Genomic DNA, 18,008 nt, shown 5'->3' on the forward strand with positions numbered 1-18,008 from the left:
AAAAGTAATCACAAAAATAAATAAATTTATAATTATATTATAGACATTTTTTTTATTGTGTAAATGATTTTTTCTTTATGACTAACCATTTGAATTCAAAAAAGTAATGATTAAAAAGAAAAAAATTGAAAAATGGTTTTTTGTTATAAGTAATTATTTCAATTTAAAAAAGTAGTTATTAAAAGGATATTATTATTATTATTTCTAATACCATAGATATTCTTAAAATTTAGTTTCTATGTGATTGTTAAAATAATATTATATTTTTGTTGAAATTATTGTATTTAATGTATAAGATCATTTTGTTTCTATATATAGTACATTCTAGGATTATAAAACATGCCTATGGCTACTACATATCATACAAACCATCTATAAAAGTACTCGTTTAGTATTAGTTGATTAATGTTTCGATATGGTGTTTAACAGTAGTGAGTTTTGGTTTGCTTTTAACATCCGCAAATGAGTTATCAATTGATTTTCGTATAAGTTTACACACTTTACATCCTTGTTAATGTGTGTTTAGAGACCGTTCAATAAAATTAATAAGAATATTATATATGTATTACAGAATTTTCTTTATTATATAATTTTTCTTCTCATTTATTTATCTATATACATTCTAAATTTTGTATTAATATAAATATAAATGAATGTACAAATACTATATTATTATCATAATAGTTACTTTGAAATTTATTTTGAATTAGTTATTTTAAAATATTGTCTTGAAAAATAATTAAAAATAATAATTTAATACCAAGATCTGAAAGTTATGAAACCTCTCAACAAACATAAGAACTTTCATCTAATTTAAAAATTAATGTTGTTAATCAGAATGATTCTTAGCAGGAGGAGAATTCTTCATACCATGATTTCGAATTATAGGATTAATCTAGTTATTACATTATGTAAAGTAACAAGAATGTTCTAGAAGATGGATAGAATGAAGTTTTTGTATAGTTTTCATAAAGTGTTATGGAAAATGTACACTGGTGAATGATCTGCATGCAGGACAGCATCTACTTAAAAGCGTTTTCAAAACGGTTTCAAAAAAATAAAAAAATCCGTGCAGATATATAATAAGGTATAAACGTGTAAGGGAACTTATTAGTTCACTCAATTTTATATATGTCCCATTTTTTAAAATAGAGTCTTAAAAGGTTTAACACAAAAAAGAAATATATATATATACACTTTATGATCAGGCAGTCACATAGTTAGAATTGAGCGAAAGGAGCCATCGAGAAAGACCAACTAGTTATATATATGTGTGGACTTATGAATGCGGACAACACAAGATAAGGGCCGTTTGGTCAGGCATAATTAGGAGCCAAATCGACAATCTCAAGAGTAAAACATCTCTTAAAAGTCAGTGCAAACCAATGTTAAGGGTAAATGTTAATTAATGTTTAAGGACCAAGATTGAACCATAATTAAGATTTTGTCATCTAAAAAACTATAAATAGAGATCAAAGATAAAAGATAGGTAATTACATTTATTATAAATTTAAGACTTCGTTCTGACTACTGTTTGGATTAGTTACTAAGTTAAGTATCAAAATGCCTTTGATAAATATCCAAGAAAAGACAAGTATCTAAGAAAAGACTTAAACTAAAAGTGAATAGAGTTACTCCAAGAGCTAAGGAGTAAAGTGTGAAAAAATGTTCCTGGAGTTACTCAATCCTACGTCCAAAACAATATATTTAATATCATAAAAAGAAAATCGATACTAACAATTAAAAATTCATTAATTATCTAAAAATATTGAATTTGTATTGCATGTACAACAATCTATAAAACGATAAATGTTAATTAATTAGTAATTTTAAAATTAGAATAGAGTGCAAGAATATACTAATACATTGTTATTTTAAATTTATTTAATTTTGTATTATCTTCTCATATACTAGATAAATTCTACTTTTAACATTAATTTATTTTGCATTAATTTGGCTGATATTAGTAATTGTAACCAAACAAAATTTAATACAATGCCTCCATTTTTAACAAAATAAAATATAAAAAATAAAAAATTACAGAAAATGTAGAAGATGAAATGTATAAGGAATAAAAAAAGATGAGAAGACAAGTGTAAATGAAGAAAAAGAGTGTGGTTAAAGAAGATGAACGTGAATCAAAAGATGTTATAGTGTAAGATATATATAAAGATTGTCATTTTTTTTAGTAAAAATAGTTTATGGTTCATATTCACTATCATTAACATGTATAATATTGTGCAACCAGTTTCATCTTAAAGACAACCATAAAACATAACAGTCGAGTTAAAAAAATATTAGGATCCATATACGAGTGTATGTTGGCTGGTTTCATTGAAGGAAAAAACACTCTTAAAAATTCTGCGGATAGTAATTTTGGAAATGTGAATATATGAAATTTGATTTTCGCGCTTTCATTTTTCATCTTTCGTTCAGTTTTTCATCCTTTCTCCCAAAGTCTCGTTGAGAATCGCCTTTGTTGAAAATGAGTGACGAATGCTCAACTGCTCAACGAAAACAACACAAATTTAAACACCAAAACGAAAACCACGAAACTCAAACTGAGAAGAAGTTAGTGAAAAAAGGCATTTACCTTGGTTAAACAAAGATGTTGACCGGAACTTGCCATTTCGAACACCTAGAACGAGAACGAACTGCGAACAACCACACCCACAACGAGAACGAACTGCGAACACCCACACCCACAACGAGAACCAACTGCGAACGCCCACAACCACAACGAGAACAACGAGAACCAACTACAAACACCCACAACGAGAACGAAGACGCAAACGGACGAAGCTTTTTTGTGAAAATGAAGAGAGAAGCTTCATTTCTAGTGAAACAAGACAGGGGTATAGTTGGAAATTCAATTTTCTGAATCCTTTTCACTTTCGAGGACAACTTCTTTTTAAAAACCAAAAATTAAAAAGGACTAATTGAAACTTGACAACAAGCTTTGTCAAATGAATGTTAAAAAATGGTTGTTAAAATAACAGGACCCATACATATATGGACATAAAGTAAAGAGTAAACAATGTAATAAAAGCTCAAGTCCTAGTATTACCTTTTATGCCTACACCCCTCATCAATCTTTGTTACCTTATAGATTCATAGAAAGGGGAGCAGATATACTGTGTCTTTTTGGATAGGATCCTAATATTTTAACAATACTTTTTAACAACTTTTTGACAACAGACACATGTTACTATTTCATTCGTCTATTTAAATTTATTAAAAAAAAAATTGGAAACGAACCAATCATAAACTAACACATATGCGTTGTTAAAGAAACTTTTTCCTTTTAGATATACTGTGCTTTTTTGGATATTTACAAGTGAAAAAAGTTCTTTTAACAACTCTTTTCTGATCACTTTTCTGATAACACATATGTGATAGCTTATGATTGGTCGTTTCAAATATGTTTTTTTTTAAATAAATTCAAACAAACAAATAAAATAATGACACGTGTTCTATTGTTAAAAAGTTATTAAAAAGTGTTGTTAAAATACTATGATACTTTACAAGTAATCCCCTCCCATGTTTTCAACTGTGCTACAGTGAAATCCTTCTATCGCATTGGTCACTAGTACGCTGTCAAGCAGCCCTTTACCCTCCAAAAATGTAGACTGGGTCTCATCTATTACCTTATGTAAAACCAATTTCAACCTTAAAGAAAGACATTCGGATACAATCTTGTAAAGGCATCTCACAAGGAAAATGTGTCGGTATACCATTAAAAGATGCATTATAAAAGGTATGAAATGCATTTCTTCAACATAAAATCCACAACATATACATGTCTAACCAAATAGAAATATTCCAAAAATAGATCAAGATAAACCTCACACGCATGACTTATTAGTACAAATATTCTATAACCAGGGGTATTATTCAAATATCAATATCATAAATATTATGGTTTTGTTTTGATTCTATAATGTGTAAGTGTGCATAGTAGATAATTTTTTTTGAGTAGGATTGGGATAGATATTAAATAAAAAAAAACTTATAAAACTTTAAAAAATAATTTAATTTTTTTTAGTCTAATGATTTTTTTATCATTTTTTAATTAAAATGAATTTATTTTGATATAGTTTTTTCATTCAACCTAATCTATAAATGTAATATAAGTTTGAGTTTCACAGATTTATTTTGATATAGTTTTTTAATGTCCATCATAAAAGTAACGCCATGTTTTTGTGCTTTGTTTTGTCTATTGATGGTAATATATGTCTATTCAAGAAAATGAAAAGATGGTATATTTCGGATATGTAGTCGTACATTCCGTATATTTTCTTTTCTTCTGATAATAATTCAATGGTAATTCGCATTTGGCATTATTTCTCTAGCAAAAGCCACTTTATTCCAATAGTAAACCCTATAAATGTTTATTATGCTATTCCATCCTAAAATCTTTTAGAAAATTTTATTGTCGGCACCTTGTTGAGGAAGATTCATTTCTGGCTTCGGAAAGTAAACTGGTTCAAACAGCATACTATCAATCATCTTATACCAAAAAAGCTATGATAGTGAATGTGTATAATAACAATTATGCCTAAACTGCGCATCGTTTACATAAAATAATTGAATAGAAATGCAAAATCATGATAGATATTTGAATATAAGTAGAATTTGATAAGCCATTAGCAATCAAAATTGGTAGGAATAAATCACCCTCAGACAAAGAATTATATGAAAGGATTCATGTTGATTTATGCTAATCTAAACAATCACTCTACAATCACCTGATGCATAGTTCATTTTTACTAAGTGAGACATATTTGATTGAGCATTTATTTATTGCAGAGGAATAAATGAAGTTCATTTACTTTTAATGATTTTAGTTTTGAATCGCAACAAACTTAAATGTATTATAAATATTTGATGGGAAAGAAATAGCTGAATTGAGTCATCACCCTTATTTATTTACTATTCTTAATTAATTGCATTATGTTACAATTATCCTATTACAAGTAAGGATGTAATGGTTGACAAATTTCCTGAAAATAATTGTACAATATTAGTAAAAATTCATTAATGTTGTGATGGTTTCTGAAAAAATATTAATGTCATCCATAAAATTCCGATAGATTTGTAAGGATTATTGTTTTTAAAGATATTTTGTTATTAAGATGGAAGTCAGCGAAAAAGTGCGAGGTAAACTCGTGAAAAACTAAATATTACCGGTACTAGACAAAATTATAGAAAATAGAGATGATGATACATGAGAGGTATGTTTAATCTTTGAAATGACTACGAGTACAACACAATACAAGGGTCACACAATAATCTAATATTTGTTAAATTATTACATTGAGTCTGTTCCCAGCATTTTACAATGAAATAGTAGAAGTGTTAAATTTAGTAGCCATAGTTTGCACCATAAACGGAGCTATAGCCTCCAGCATGTCCTGGATTGGAAGGAGGAGATGCATACACAGAAGCGTGGGCAGGATAAGAGCTGTATCCTTGGTCTGCAGTAGGTCCACCTGCCTGCGGCTGTGCCTGTGCCCCACCAGCTGCTGCTGCAGCTTCAGCCATAAAATTCTGCATCAAATTCATTAATTGAATTACTTGATTACCATGCATACTAATAATAATCACGTGAGGCAAGTGCAAGTTTGGTTTAACATTTTAAAAGAAGTAACTTACTTTTACTAACTTTCTAATAGAGAAATTTTGAAAACTAAACGACTGTGTATCTAAATTTAGGCATTACCAGACATGCATTAAACCAGTTCAAACATTCACATGGGATCTATTTGTCTGTGATTAAAAAAAATGATTATTTTATTAAAAATACTTTTTTCTTATAAACACAAACAAACTTATAATACATACAGCAATATTAGCATCAAACTAAGAAAAACCTTTAGCCTCTCTTCAGAAATAAAATAAGATTGAAAATTAAATGAGTGAGTAAACAGGAAAGATTGGAAGAAAAAAATATATTAGAATTTTACTCCCAATTTTTTAATATGATACTTTGTGACGGATAACTGTAATTTGAAATTCCACCAGCTTATAGTTTTCTCCATTTTTAGTTACAAAGATTAATCTTGATGAAACTTCGGCAATAAATATTTTATGTCCCCTGTGAACACTGCAAACAGTTTTTCACAAAAATAATTTCATACTGCAATAAGATAAAAGATTAACTACCACTGAAAAAATATTTACAAGACGTGCAGAATACCTGTATCAGTTGCTGAGCTGTTTGGACTTGAGATGCAGTTCCACTGATTTCAACAGTCATCTCCCCAGGAACACCTCTTGTTTCTTGTATGGTAACAGTAGCCCCACTAGCTCTTCTGATGTAGCTTATACTCGCCCCTGCCGTTCCAATGACCGCATCAGCATACGAGAGAGGAATTTGCATTTGCTGCGTGATCTGCCAAAATAGCAAAAAAAATTCATCATGATTAAAATGTAATACATTTTATAAAGAACTGGAACTCAGGTCTAAGTAACAAGGATATATTGCATATTCTCCTATCCCAAACATGAATACATACTAGACAAGAGTGTTTGCCTGCACCCACAATTCCTTTTGAAGTCATAAAATACTAATCGAACAGAAGACCACATCTAATCTCAACAACCGAAGATGACATTGACAAGATATTTCACATACTTTGGTTAGGTAAATGTTTAAGCAAAAATGTAAGTATTTGTGCACTTTGCATCATCTTCACAACAGTTATAGAGCAAATTGAAGAAACGCCAGTCAACAAAATCTCAACAAAAAAAAATAAAAAATAAAAAACTCAATTTTCTAAGAACAATTTCAGAATTCTGTGAAAATTACTACAATAAAATTTTCCAAGAAGCACATGTACCTGAGTGACTACAGAAGGTGCAGATTGAGTATTTGAAGATGCATGAATGCCTATTGAAGCATCTCTTCCATATGCAGATATACCTTGATGGGGCTGTCTTTCGACTGGAGGGATCTCGGCTGGTGGATAATAATTATCAAGTTGTCGTGGAGGTGGTACGTACTGAGAAGGAGGTCCAAAACCAGGACCTCCACCAGTATTTGGAGGAAGGCCCTGTGGTGGACCCCAAGATTGGTGGGGTGGCATGGGCTCTGCGTGATGGGGATTGGCTATTTGCATCTGGAGAAATAATAACGTATATCTCGTTACTTTTATAATAAAAAGGTGATTTAAGGATGCATTAAAGAAATAATTTGTTTTCCAGAGTTATTTTTAAAGTATAAGCTATTTTTATTTGGTAACAATATAAAAAAAAAGTTCTTTTATTTTAAATAGCTAGCTTTTTTGTTCAGAAGCAACTCAAAATAACAACAAAATTGATTTATTCAATATCTGTTTTCTTTTCAAAACTTCAAACAAGCACTAACTTTTTTAAAACATGCTTTTGTCCTGAAAAAAAATCTAAGCAAACAGGCTCTTAGAAGCATTTTGCATCTTATTAAAAAGAAAGATTCTTCACGAGTGTAAGGTGAAATCAGACTTACATTCATTTCAAAAATTGGAATTACACTGCGATCAACTAGAAACTTCCTTAGGTGGGAAGCAATTAACTCTAGTGCCTTATGTACTCCAGTAGCATCCCCAACTACTTCAACCACCCTGTCATCTTGAAGAGCAAAAATTGGGAGGTCTTCTGCAGAAGAGAAAGACGATGCAGATGGTTAGCAACTAGAGAATGTCAAACAGACGGACAAAATGCAAAGATTGGAAAAGAGCTTCAAATTTTCAGTAGACTATATTTGAAAGCATAAACCAGAACATAGTAATAGATATTATTTTCTCCATAATTCGTTCATACCACTCCAGTAAATTATTCCTGCAATAGTTTTCAGTTAAGAAAGGATAGACAATGAAGATTGCAGAATGTTCAAAACTATAATTGGATGGTAGCAATCTTGAATTGAAACCAAAGTCATGGTTTAAACTATAATTAGATTGTAACGGTCATAGCTTAAAACCATGTTAAGACTATAAAAACCAAAATGAAATCCGTGAAATTACAGAATTCTAACATAATGAATAAACACAATATTGAAGAATTAACAACTACATGAGAAAATGTTATATGAAAAAGCAAGAACCTGCTCCAAGAACTCTAACAATACAATTGGATGCTTCTTGGATTGATTTTACAGTTCCTCCTTGCTTCCCAATTAAACTTCCTGCTTGTGAGGCTGCCACTAGAAGTTTAGTAGAAACCTTCCCAGCCACACCTGAAGGAGCATGGGTAAAATCACTCTCCAAACCATCAATAATCCTCTTATGAACCCTCAATAAGCCATCCACAGCAGGAGGAAGAGAGGAATCAGGATCATCTTTGCCTGATATCATTACCTAGTCAAAATGAATGAATTACAGTATCAACCAACAGCACAGTATCTCTAATATTGAGGTATGACAAGAATACATAAACATTAGGGTGGAAAACAAAATAAATCAACTTTAACTGACAGTAATACACCAAACAAAAACATTAATTACCAAGGATATTACATGTCAACTATAATGTCAAGCTCAGCAAGAAAGCAAACAAGCAAGCAATTTTGAATATTTCAAAATGTAATAATTTAAATTCTTTTTCTGTGACATTTTCTTCCCCCAATTAATATTAATATCTATAACATCCTTACCTATCAAAAAAATGCCAGAAGAAATCCTTTACCATCAGATCAGTTGTCTAACAGCTCCACAGCTCATTATGGTTAAGACCTCATCACAATAACTCTTCACCTAATTAATCTACATTAACAAACTGATCTGATGGTACAATAGCACTAATTATCTCAGCCCACTAAGTGAGATTGGCAACGGGAATCACATACCACTATTAAGATTACTGATGGCCAAATTCTCAAGGGTATTTATTCACGATGAGCTCCTTAACAATTTAACCATACCAGATAGTAATATCTGAAAATTAAAATGTTAAACAGCTCTTGGTTAAGAACCAGCCATGAAAACACGATGTTCATTAGAAGCAACTGGAATGAATAGATGGAACGTGATTGAGATGAGATCTTAATGAGCCTCCTCAATAAATCTTAAAATGTGAGTTTAGACTTAACCATGGAAATCTAAGGTATAATTTGTAGCTTGCACAGCCGTAACTCTTCACCAGACCAAGGAACCATCTTCCCTTTCTCTGCCCGTTTCCACACCTTATACACAGCTTCCCATGCCTCCACCCATTTTTCTTACTTCAGTAGTGATCTATAAGCACATCACCTAAAATTTCTCTTCCTATCCCTCTACTAGTATATGAAATAGCTCCATAAGTTACATATGCCACAAAAAAAAAAAAAAAAAATCCTCATAGCTGCTTTTATTCAACCATCTAAGACGTGCAAAAATGGAAGCCTCAAGCTGAAATGTAATAATTCTAATTGAGCAACAACTCTTATAACATGTCACAAGATGTAAGATGCACGTAACAATGGAAGTGCCTTCTAACTCCTTAACAATTGGATTTCAGTTTACGAGAGTGCATTCATGTGTTATAACTGAGTTGATTGATAGACCTAAGTAGTTTTTGTATTCTTTTTTATCCACTAACATGTATAACAACAGAAAAAACACTCCAGTTTTGATGGTTTAAGTATAGTATTAGATTTGGTTATAAGTTTCTTTTCATTGCTTGCAATCTGCGGCAAGACATCAATCATCCAGGTTTTGAATTTACCAGATGGAATGCAGAGCTTCGTGGTACATGCAAACAAACGTTTCAGCACTTCGCAATGCTCAATGCTGATCCCTGAATCTGAAACTTTGGTTCTTCAATATTGGGACCTAATTGATGATTGAGTCGTTGCCTTTAAAATTGGAACATTGAACCTGCACAGATTCATTTTCCGTCAGAATTGTATTCATATTCTGTGGATTCTTGCCATTAATCTTCATTTCGAATTAGCTTCATCTTCTTCTCCTAAGTTTTTTTTTTTTTTTTCTTTTTTATTGTAGCACATGAGTAAGGTTGCACTATAGAGTTTTAGACCATGAACAAGCTATACTTTTTATTGCTGCAATATTTTTAATTAAAATTTCTGGGTACAACAAGTGGACACCGGAAATGTCATGAAAGATAGCTGAAGGAAAGAGAACCACTATTTGTTATCCCTCATAACATCATTGACCCAACCACAGTCTCAATTCCACTGGAAAATTAGTAGCACTAATTACTCTGAAGTGATGCACGAAACATTAATTTCAGTTCTTCAAGAGGAATCAAACCTCCAATATATGCAAAGGAATTTTAACTCTCTTAATGTTTTCTGATGTAAATGTTATAAGCAGTTAGGACAAAGACTAAATAGAAAAATATCCTAATGCATAAGTATAAGGTAAACATCTACCACATTAGCCCTAACTTCCAAAAAGCAGATCCACATGAATTGAAACAGTTTCTGTTCATTTCTGATATCGAATCCAATAATGGTTAAACTGTAGATAAAACATATAACTCAATTCTATCACCACGAGCCTTCAAAGAAAAGCAAATAATGAACATCTTCCACTATTCCGATCTCCAAGAAGGTCAACCAAAACCTCTAAAAATCATAATATAAAACAAGTGCATTACAGAAGAAAATAAAAGGAGACACAAGAGCACATTAAAGATTCCAGATCAATACTGGCACAACAACAAGCAGCTGAAGTATCAACAACAAAATAATATCAAAACGTATCACCCTCAACAAAAGAAAAAAGAAAAAAAAAACAAGTTGCAATTAACTGGACAGCAAGATACACATAAGAGGAATTGAAGAAGACAGACTGTATGAGAATATGACGATGAGTGAAGTAGAAGAGACTTACAGCCCTTTGCGCAGTTCCAGGAGGACCATCAAGAATTTTAACGCGAGCTCGTGTCTCTTCCACGATTTTCTTAATGAACTCTCCTTTACGTCCAATTATGCCCCCAACCTTCTGCGCAGGAACTAACATCCGAAACACACTCTCTCCAGGCCATCCCGGCCATTTCTTCTCAGCCACAACCGGCTCTTCGTCACCTTGCAATTCCGCCTCAACTGTTTCCTCCGCCTCATGCTCAGCGCTCGCGTTCTGATCTACTTCAGCCATCGAGGTTTTCACTGCCAAAACACACAGCAAGCACTATTACATATATGACAAACGAAACGTAACATCACATCACACGCTATCTCGAAGGCACAAGAAGGATTCAAATCAACTGGATCTAAAATGGAAGCACTTAATCGCCACAAGAAATGAATAGTAAATTATTGAACAAGTGAGCTTAGTGTGTAAAAAAACCTTGATTGGAAAGAGGATGAGGTACAGTTACAAATCTAGGGTTTTGAGTTGAGGAGGAGAAGAAGAAGAAAGGCAAGTGTGAGAGAAGAGAAGCAAATAACGATGATGAATGAAAGGAGAAGTCTTATATATGAGAAACCGATGGAGCAGAAAGATAGATAAATAGATAGATACTATCTGTCATCCAACCACTAAGTAAACTTCTTCCTATATTTGGCTTTTTCCCTTTAACTGTTAACTCAAAAAGTAAATAATTGAATATAATTAATTAAATTATTGAATATAGGTTATTTTTTATGTTAATTAATGTGGAATTTTGTATAATAATTAATTTAAAATTTTATATAAGAAATATAACTGAAAAGGTTTAATGTTTAGTACAAATGCTTTTAATATATTAAATTTACAAGGTGCTTCATAAAGGGAATAAAATATTTTCATAGAATTTCAATAATAACCAAAACATATGTTATAAAACAATAAAATTTATATTCTTGAGTTTTTCAATAAATAGTTTAATTAAGAAGAAAATCTATCTTTTACTCATTAAATAATTTAGGAAAATTGCTGTGAGCTCATGCTAGAATTTACTCTACAAATGCTTCAAAGACATTTTTAACATGAGAGAAAAAGACATTTAAATGACCTTTGAAAAAACAAGGAAATTGACCTTATAGGAAGTGTTTCTGGTCTTTTAAAGACCAAGAGTTTCTCATAGATTTGTTAGCTTTTTAATTCTTATAAAGCAAGCCAAAAAGATAATGCAGTAATAAAATTATTATAAGCATTTCTCAAATATAAATTGGTACTCTTCCTATAAATTAAAGATAACCTTTTAAGATTTTTCTTTTTGGGTGTGTGTTTACCAACATAATAATTAATTATAATAAATGAAATATTATTTTCTTAAATTAATTTGCCCTTTGTTAGACACTTATATTGGAATCTTAGAATTAACGTGATGTTTTAACTGGTCATTTCTTAAATTTCAAGATCACATTTTTTTCAATTATATTTTTTTTATTTCAATTATTACCATGTATTGAAAACTGTTTAAAGAGCAAACTGAAAAAAGAAATAATAGATAATGTATTTAAAATTTAAATTACATTGAAAATAAAAGAAAATAATGCTTCCCATAATAATTAAGAAATCAAACGTCTGGAATTTCTTATTGCACCCTTATTTTCTTCTAACATCCCCATGTTATTTTAAAATTTCAGTTATACCATGATAAAATCAATAATAAAGGATATTTTGGATCGAGAGATACTTTAAAATGTGTAATCTATAATATATTTTTGAATTTAAAAATACATTTTAAATTACACAATCCGAAATGTAATGTTGATTTCAATATTTTTTGGATTATATAATTCTAAATGTATTTTTGAATTTAAAAATATATTTCGAAAAAATTCAAATTATTAAATATAGAATGTGTTTCAGAATTATTTATTCAGGATAAAATAGTCATTTAATCACATCTATGAATGTGCACGAATGAAACATGGAGTGCAAGAAGAAATTTGTGTTACAATTATTTTATGGGGGTTACTCCCTGTACCTCCCCAATTCTAACCCCCACCCCCCATTCCATTTTTAAGATTTGTTTTCATTAGTTTACTTTTTATATTAATTTTCAGATATTTTAATAATGGAATTTATATGTTTTGATGTATTATTTTTAAATATATTTTTAACGTATAAATGGGAGAGTGAGAGTTGCAGAGAGCGTTTGGAGGATGAGCGTTTCAAAAGCTTTGGTGGGGGTGGGGGTGGGAATACGAAGGAGAGGAATCTGAGTCTGTGTGTTTTGACTGAGACAGACTGTAAAAGAGTAGGTTAACTTTAGTAAATAGGGGTAAAACGGTAAAAATAAAAAAAAACATAAAGGTTAATTTTGTATTTAAAAAAAAATCCAAAAAAATTGGGGGGTGGGGGTTGGAATTGGGGAGGTACAGGGAGTAACTCCCTTATTTTATATCAGAAGCGGGCTAATTAAAAAAAAAAAAATTGGTAATTTCTTCTGCATCGTACCATTTTCTTCTTACACGGCCTTTGTCACTTCCGGAATTTATTTTTCCGAACACAATAAACAATTTTTTTCCCGGAAATTAATCATCCCTCCTTTGACGGAAACATTTGCCAAATAAAGTTTTAAAATATACAAATTTAATTTTAAACCATATTTTAAAATAAAAACTATATTCGTGATTTAAAATACACTTTTTTTTAAGTTAGGTTTGTATTCGTATTAAAATTGCATATAAACATAGTGATAAGTTAATAGTTCAACCATCAATTACATAACTATTTATTTTATATTAAAATGATGTTTTCTAAAATATATAACTGTTTATAACGAACTAACTTAGCAACAATATTGTTTTATGATTTCTTTTACCAAAATTATTCAATTTTTATGCGAAAGATTATTATTTTTTTTTGTATGTAAAAATTAATTGTATTTTTTCATTTAAGTTTTAAATAATAAACACAAGTAAGTAGTAAGTTGTACTTCATTAAAATACAAAATGTATTTAAAATTGAAGATGCAATAATATATCATTTTATTGAAAACATAAGTTATATAAGTTTCTATTTTTAAATTAAAGAGATGTGGAAACTTTAATCTCTAAATTAACAAAACCCATTGCTAAAAAGACAAAAAAAAACTAAATTAAAAAAAAAAAAAAAAAAGACCAGTAGAAACTTAAACTCAAAACAATGTCTTACACGTTGGTGTTCATGTTCTATAATTGTTAGATTTTATCAATATTTATACATTAAATAAAAATCCCTTTATTTTCAAGTGTATAAGGCATCAAAGAGACATTTGTTTGTCGGTAAACATAGAGATTGTGAGCACTAATAGGTCTCTTATAAGTGTTTCTCAATCTTTTTTCTCTAAGAAGCTACAAAGTCAATATTTTTTGATAATTAAAGACGATACAATTATTTAATATTATTTTTTTCGTGTGAAAAATAAAAGTAGTGTGTTAAGGAAATTTTGTTCACGTTACTTTTTGATCTGTATAGATGAATTTTAATAATTTTGCATAAAATTAAACATTAAAATTAGACTTTGTGTGAATATATTATTTTATTCTATTCATTATATATAGTTGGAGTTGGAAGCTCGATATGTGTGTTGTGTTTCTCTCTTAAACATGTTTTAAAGTTAAATACAAGGAAGGAAGGATAACGATACTTTGAGAACATTTTTTTTTAAACGATTTTAATATCATTTACGTATCATTATGTGATTGGTCCAAAATTACTCCGCAATCAATAATAATAATAACCATAAACATCACCATGGACCAATCACATAATGACGCGTAGATGATGTTAAAATGTTGTCAAAATATCATTATCTTAAATACAAATGCGAGTTGGTTTAGAAACACAAGAAAAAACTAGTTTTGGTGGTGTATTTCTTGACTCAAATGTTAATTAAGTAATTAAATATCATGGTATTGTGGATATAAATCTATAGGGAAATGATAATTTCACATCCAAAATGTGACAAATTTTTTACACCGTCACGTGTCACATTTTGAGTGATCCACATGTTAATTAGAAAAAGGTGAAATGATGTGAATTATGCATCGAAAGGGATCTGAAGAGTAGCTTTCATTTTTAGATTTTAAAATCGCTTTCAATTTTTGGTTTCGAAAACATGTGGTCCATCCAGAATGCGACACATGGTGGTGTCAAAAATTTGTCACATTTTAGATGTCAAAGTATCATTTTCCAAATATATAATTGATGAACTGCATGCAATTTTGTAAGGGTTCACTTTAATTAGCCAAAAAACAAAGGTTTCAGTCTCAATTAATATGTGAATTGGACTCTTCAACGGCTTTGGATCTTATTCAGAGAGGTGATCGTTCGACTCATCTTATCCTCAGCAGATTCTAGTGCATAAAATTAAGAAGTTTCAACACATTTTGGATGGGATAATGCAGATACAGACGAACATGCTAAAAAAGGTGCTACAGTGACAAGTTCTGTGCGGATCTTCAACATGTGTCCTATAGAAGTTGTTGTTCTCTTATTTATTGGCTTTTGTTAGCATTGTTCATAATGGACAGTAGTTTTGTGCTAGATATCGTTTTTATTTTCATGTCTTTTAGTTTTTCTATTATTGTTGAAACAGATATAAGGTTTATTTTATATATATATATATATATATATATATATATATATATATATATATATATATTTTGAATCTAAGAATAGATGAAGTAATAAAATTTTGATAGAAATGGAATAACATGTCAAACAAACACAAATTTCGTTAAAATAAACTCTAATTTATTTTAATATCATGTTAAAGCTGAATTTTAAACCTAATTTACAAAATTGGTTTATAAGATGAATTAAATTTTCAAGTCATGAATTAGAGTTTATCTTAGAAATTTGTTATTTATGGGACATATTATTACACCTACTAAGTTGTTATTAGACTATATATTAATACCTAGTTTCATGTATATTTGTGATGAAGGATATGAGTTAGAAGTTCTATATCAACTAATAATAATATTAATTTAGAATATATAAAATGCATACAAATTTTACCTTATAAAATTATTTTTGTGAAAATAAGTTAAGTTTAAATATTCTAGTCAATAATTTATTTTAAAATATTTGTCAACTTTTCTCTTTAACCACTCTTTTCAATTCCTAAAAGAAAAGTTAATCATATATTACGTAAGAAAGTTGCTTCCTTCATAATATAACTTTATTTCAGGATTAATTTAAGTGAGAAACATTGATTTGAGAATGATTTTATATGTGATTCAGCTTAAAAAGTTAGATATTACTTATTTTTAAAAGAAAACTTTTCATATTTTGTTAATTTAGTTTTAGCTCATAAGATAAGAAAAGGGTGAGTACTATTTTGATTTTTTATTCTTAAGACAAAAAAATGAATAGCCCCTTTTGATACTTCATATCTGGTTTTTTTTCTCCCATCATTTAACTTAACATTTTTATAATCTCATATATATATATAGAAAAATCACAAAAAAGGGGTCAATTTTATCAGGAAAATCAGTTTTAAAAAAAATATAACAATTTGATGGTATGAGATCACATTTTATTTTATGAAAACTCAAGTATTCTAACTACATTTTAGTAATATTTTGAATTGGTTCGTACCAAGCACTAACAACGTTATAAAACTGTTATAAAAATATTTAATGCAGAAAAATAATGAATGAATTTATGCAATCATCATTATCAACATAAATATGTCAAGGAATGACTTTTGAAAGTGACAACATTGAAGTTTGGAAATGTGAAAACCTAGTGCGTGGTATTGTTTGTAACTTTATGACTCCTCTTGTCGTGGGTGATCAATGAAACCATAATCTAAGATCTATCCACTTACGTACTTCTATGAATGCAAACAGCACAAAAGAAAATTTGAATATGGATGTTAACTAGTTAAGGTGCACATTCACCCAGATCTCCTACGTCTGTCATTTCTGTTTGCTTTTTTCATTCGCAGCTGATTTTGATTCAGTGTTCGTAGGAGCCATAAGATTGTCAAACTTCTCGGATTTCTCTAGAACAATTTCAATCTTAGCCTTCTGCACCAGGCGACCTTTGTTCTCATCCTTCATGCTAACAGAAGATGTAGAAACTTCTGTTACATCACAAAACATTCATCAAAATTACTACAACAAATCAACCATATATATATACATAACAGAACAAACAATGAATCTCACTCTTCTCAGTAGCAAATCCATTGTTCTTCAAAATCTCGGCAATCGTAACAACTGTAGTTATAGCTGTTGAGAGAAGATTTGCATTAGTTTAACAACCCATGAATCAAAATTGCATCTGATCTTTGTAAAGAAGACGTACCCATTCCAAGAGCAGAAAGCACAACCTCATCGCGCTGCTGTATGTACCTCTGGCTCAAAGAAAGAAGGAATCTTTTTGAGAGAAGATGGAAAGAAGGAATCTTTTTGAGAGAGAATTGAAAGAGAAATAGATAGATATAACCTTTGCAAGATTGACGTAAAAGAAGAGGGGTTTCTTGGTGTTGGAAACCTGGATTCTGTTCTTCTTGGGAGATTCAATTTCATGGTCAGTAGTGTTTTGAATTTGAGGTACAGGGGGAGCAGCAACAGTGGGCATTGTGGTTATTACTATAATATTATTGTATGATGATTTCTCCTCAGTGAGGGAATTGGATTGAATGAAGAAGAAGGAAGGAAGTGGATCAATGTTATAGAAAACAAGAGGACACGTGGCGGTGTTTCAAGGGGATTGGACGTGGTCAACTCTTTAATCTCTTCTTCGTCAATGTTAAAACCGTTGGGATTCTGTTAGGATGTTCATGGTCGGAAACGTCTCTTCCTCCCGAATGGGCCTTCGGGCCAGGCCTCATTGTTTATGGGCCCAAAAGGTCTTTGAAAATGTCTAATACGAATGATTGGTGGAGAAAGGTTGCACGTGTTAGAAATTATAGATCATAGAAGGTGTGAATTGTCTCTTATGATGTTTTTTTTTTTTTTTCTGATGCAAAAAAAAGGTCCCAACAACATTTAGTTGTTGCGGTCATGTTTTTCACAACTTATATTTGGTCCGCAGCATTGTTGTAGTGGTCCAGCCACACGTAATAAGAAAGTGAGTGAGGGTGTCTCTATCTCGAAGAGAAGTTGCATTCGCTTTGAATGATGAACCCAAATATATAATAAAGGGCAAAGTGAG

General features: G+C 30.3%; 2 protein-coding genes across 4 annotated transcripts; both read right to left on the reverse strand.

Annotated features, from left to right (window-relative positions):
• Nucleotides 1-5,202: 5,202 nt before the first annotated feature.
• On the reverse strand, nucleotides 5,203-11,418 carry LOC106754578 (flowering locus K homology domain). Of its 3 annotated transcripts, none has more exons than XM_014636609.2 (7): nucleotides 11,271-11,418; nucleotides 10,815-11,089; nucleotides 8,084-8,336; nucleotides 7,487-7,635; nucleotides 6,843-7,121; nucleotides 6,200-6,394; nucleotides 5,203-5,534 (listed from the first exon to the last, which is right to left on the reverse strand). In XM_014636609.2, the coding sequence occupies exons 2-7, from the start codon at nucleotides 11,076-11,078 to the stop codon at nucleotides 5,337-5,339; spliced, it is 1,338 nt and encodes a 445-aa protein (XP_014492095.1). In that variant the 5' UTR covers nucleotides 11,079-11,089; nucleotides 11,271-11,418; the 3' UTR covers nucleotides 5,203-5,336. The 3 variants fall into 3 exon arrangements, with proteins under 3 accessions (XP_014492095.1, XP_014492096.1, XP_014492097.1); XM_014636610.2 differs by having other exon boundaries at nucleotides 5,203-5,550; nucleotides 11,271-11,417; XM_014636611.2 differs by lacking the exon at nucleotides 11,271-11,418 and adding an exon at nucleotides 9,682-9,833 and having other exon boundaries at nucleotides 10,815-10,950.
• A 5,103-nt stretch (nucleotides 11,419-16,521) lies between these two features.
• LOC106754582 (uncharacterized protein At2g34160) lies at nucleotides 16,522-17,668 on the reverse strand. Its single transcript, XM_014636622.2, has 4 exons — nucleotides 17,298-17,668; nucleotides 17,157-17,205; nucleotides 17,018-17,080; nucleotides 16,522-16,932 (listed from the first exon to the last, which is right to left on the reverse strand). The coding sequence occupies exons 1-4, from the start codon at nucleotides 17,430-17,432 to the stop codon at nucleotides 16,766-16,768; spliced, it is 414 nt and encodes a 137-aa protein (XP_014492108.1). The 5' UTR covers nucleotides 17,433-17,668; the 3' UTR covers nucleotides 16,522-16,765.
• Nucleotides 17,669-18,008: the final 340 nt, after the last annotated feature.

The sequence above is a fragment of the Vigna radiata genome, unplaced genomic scaffold (genome assembly GCF_000741045.1).
Source record: "Vigna radiata var. radiata cultivar VC1973A unplaced genomic scaffold, Vradiata_ver6 scaffold_443, whole genome shotgun sequence".
Classification (NCBI taxonomy): Eukaryota; Viridiplantae; Streptophyta; class Magnoliopsida; order Fabales; family Fabaceae; genus Vigna; species Vigna radiata.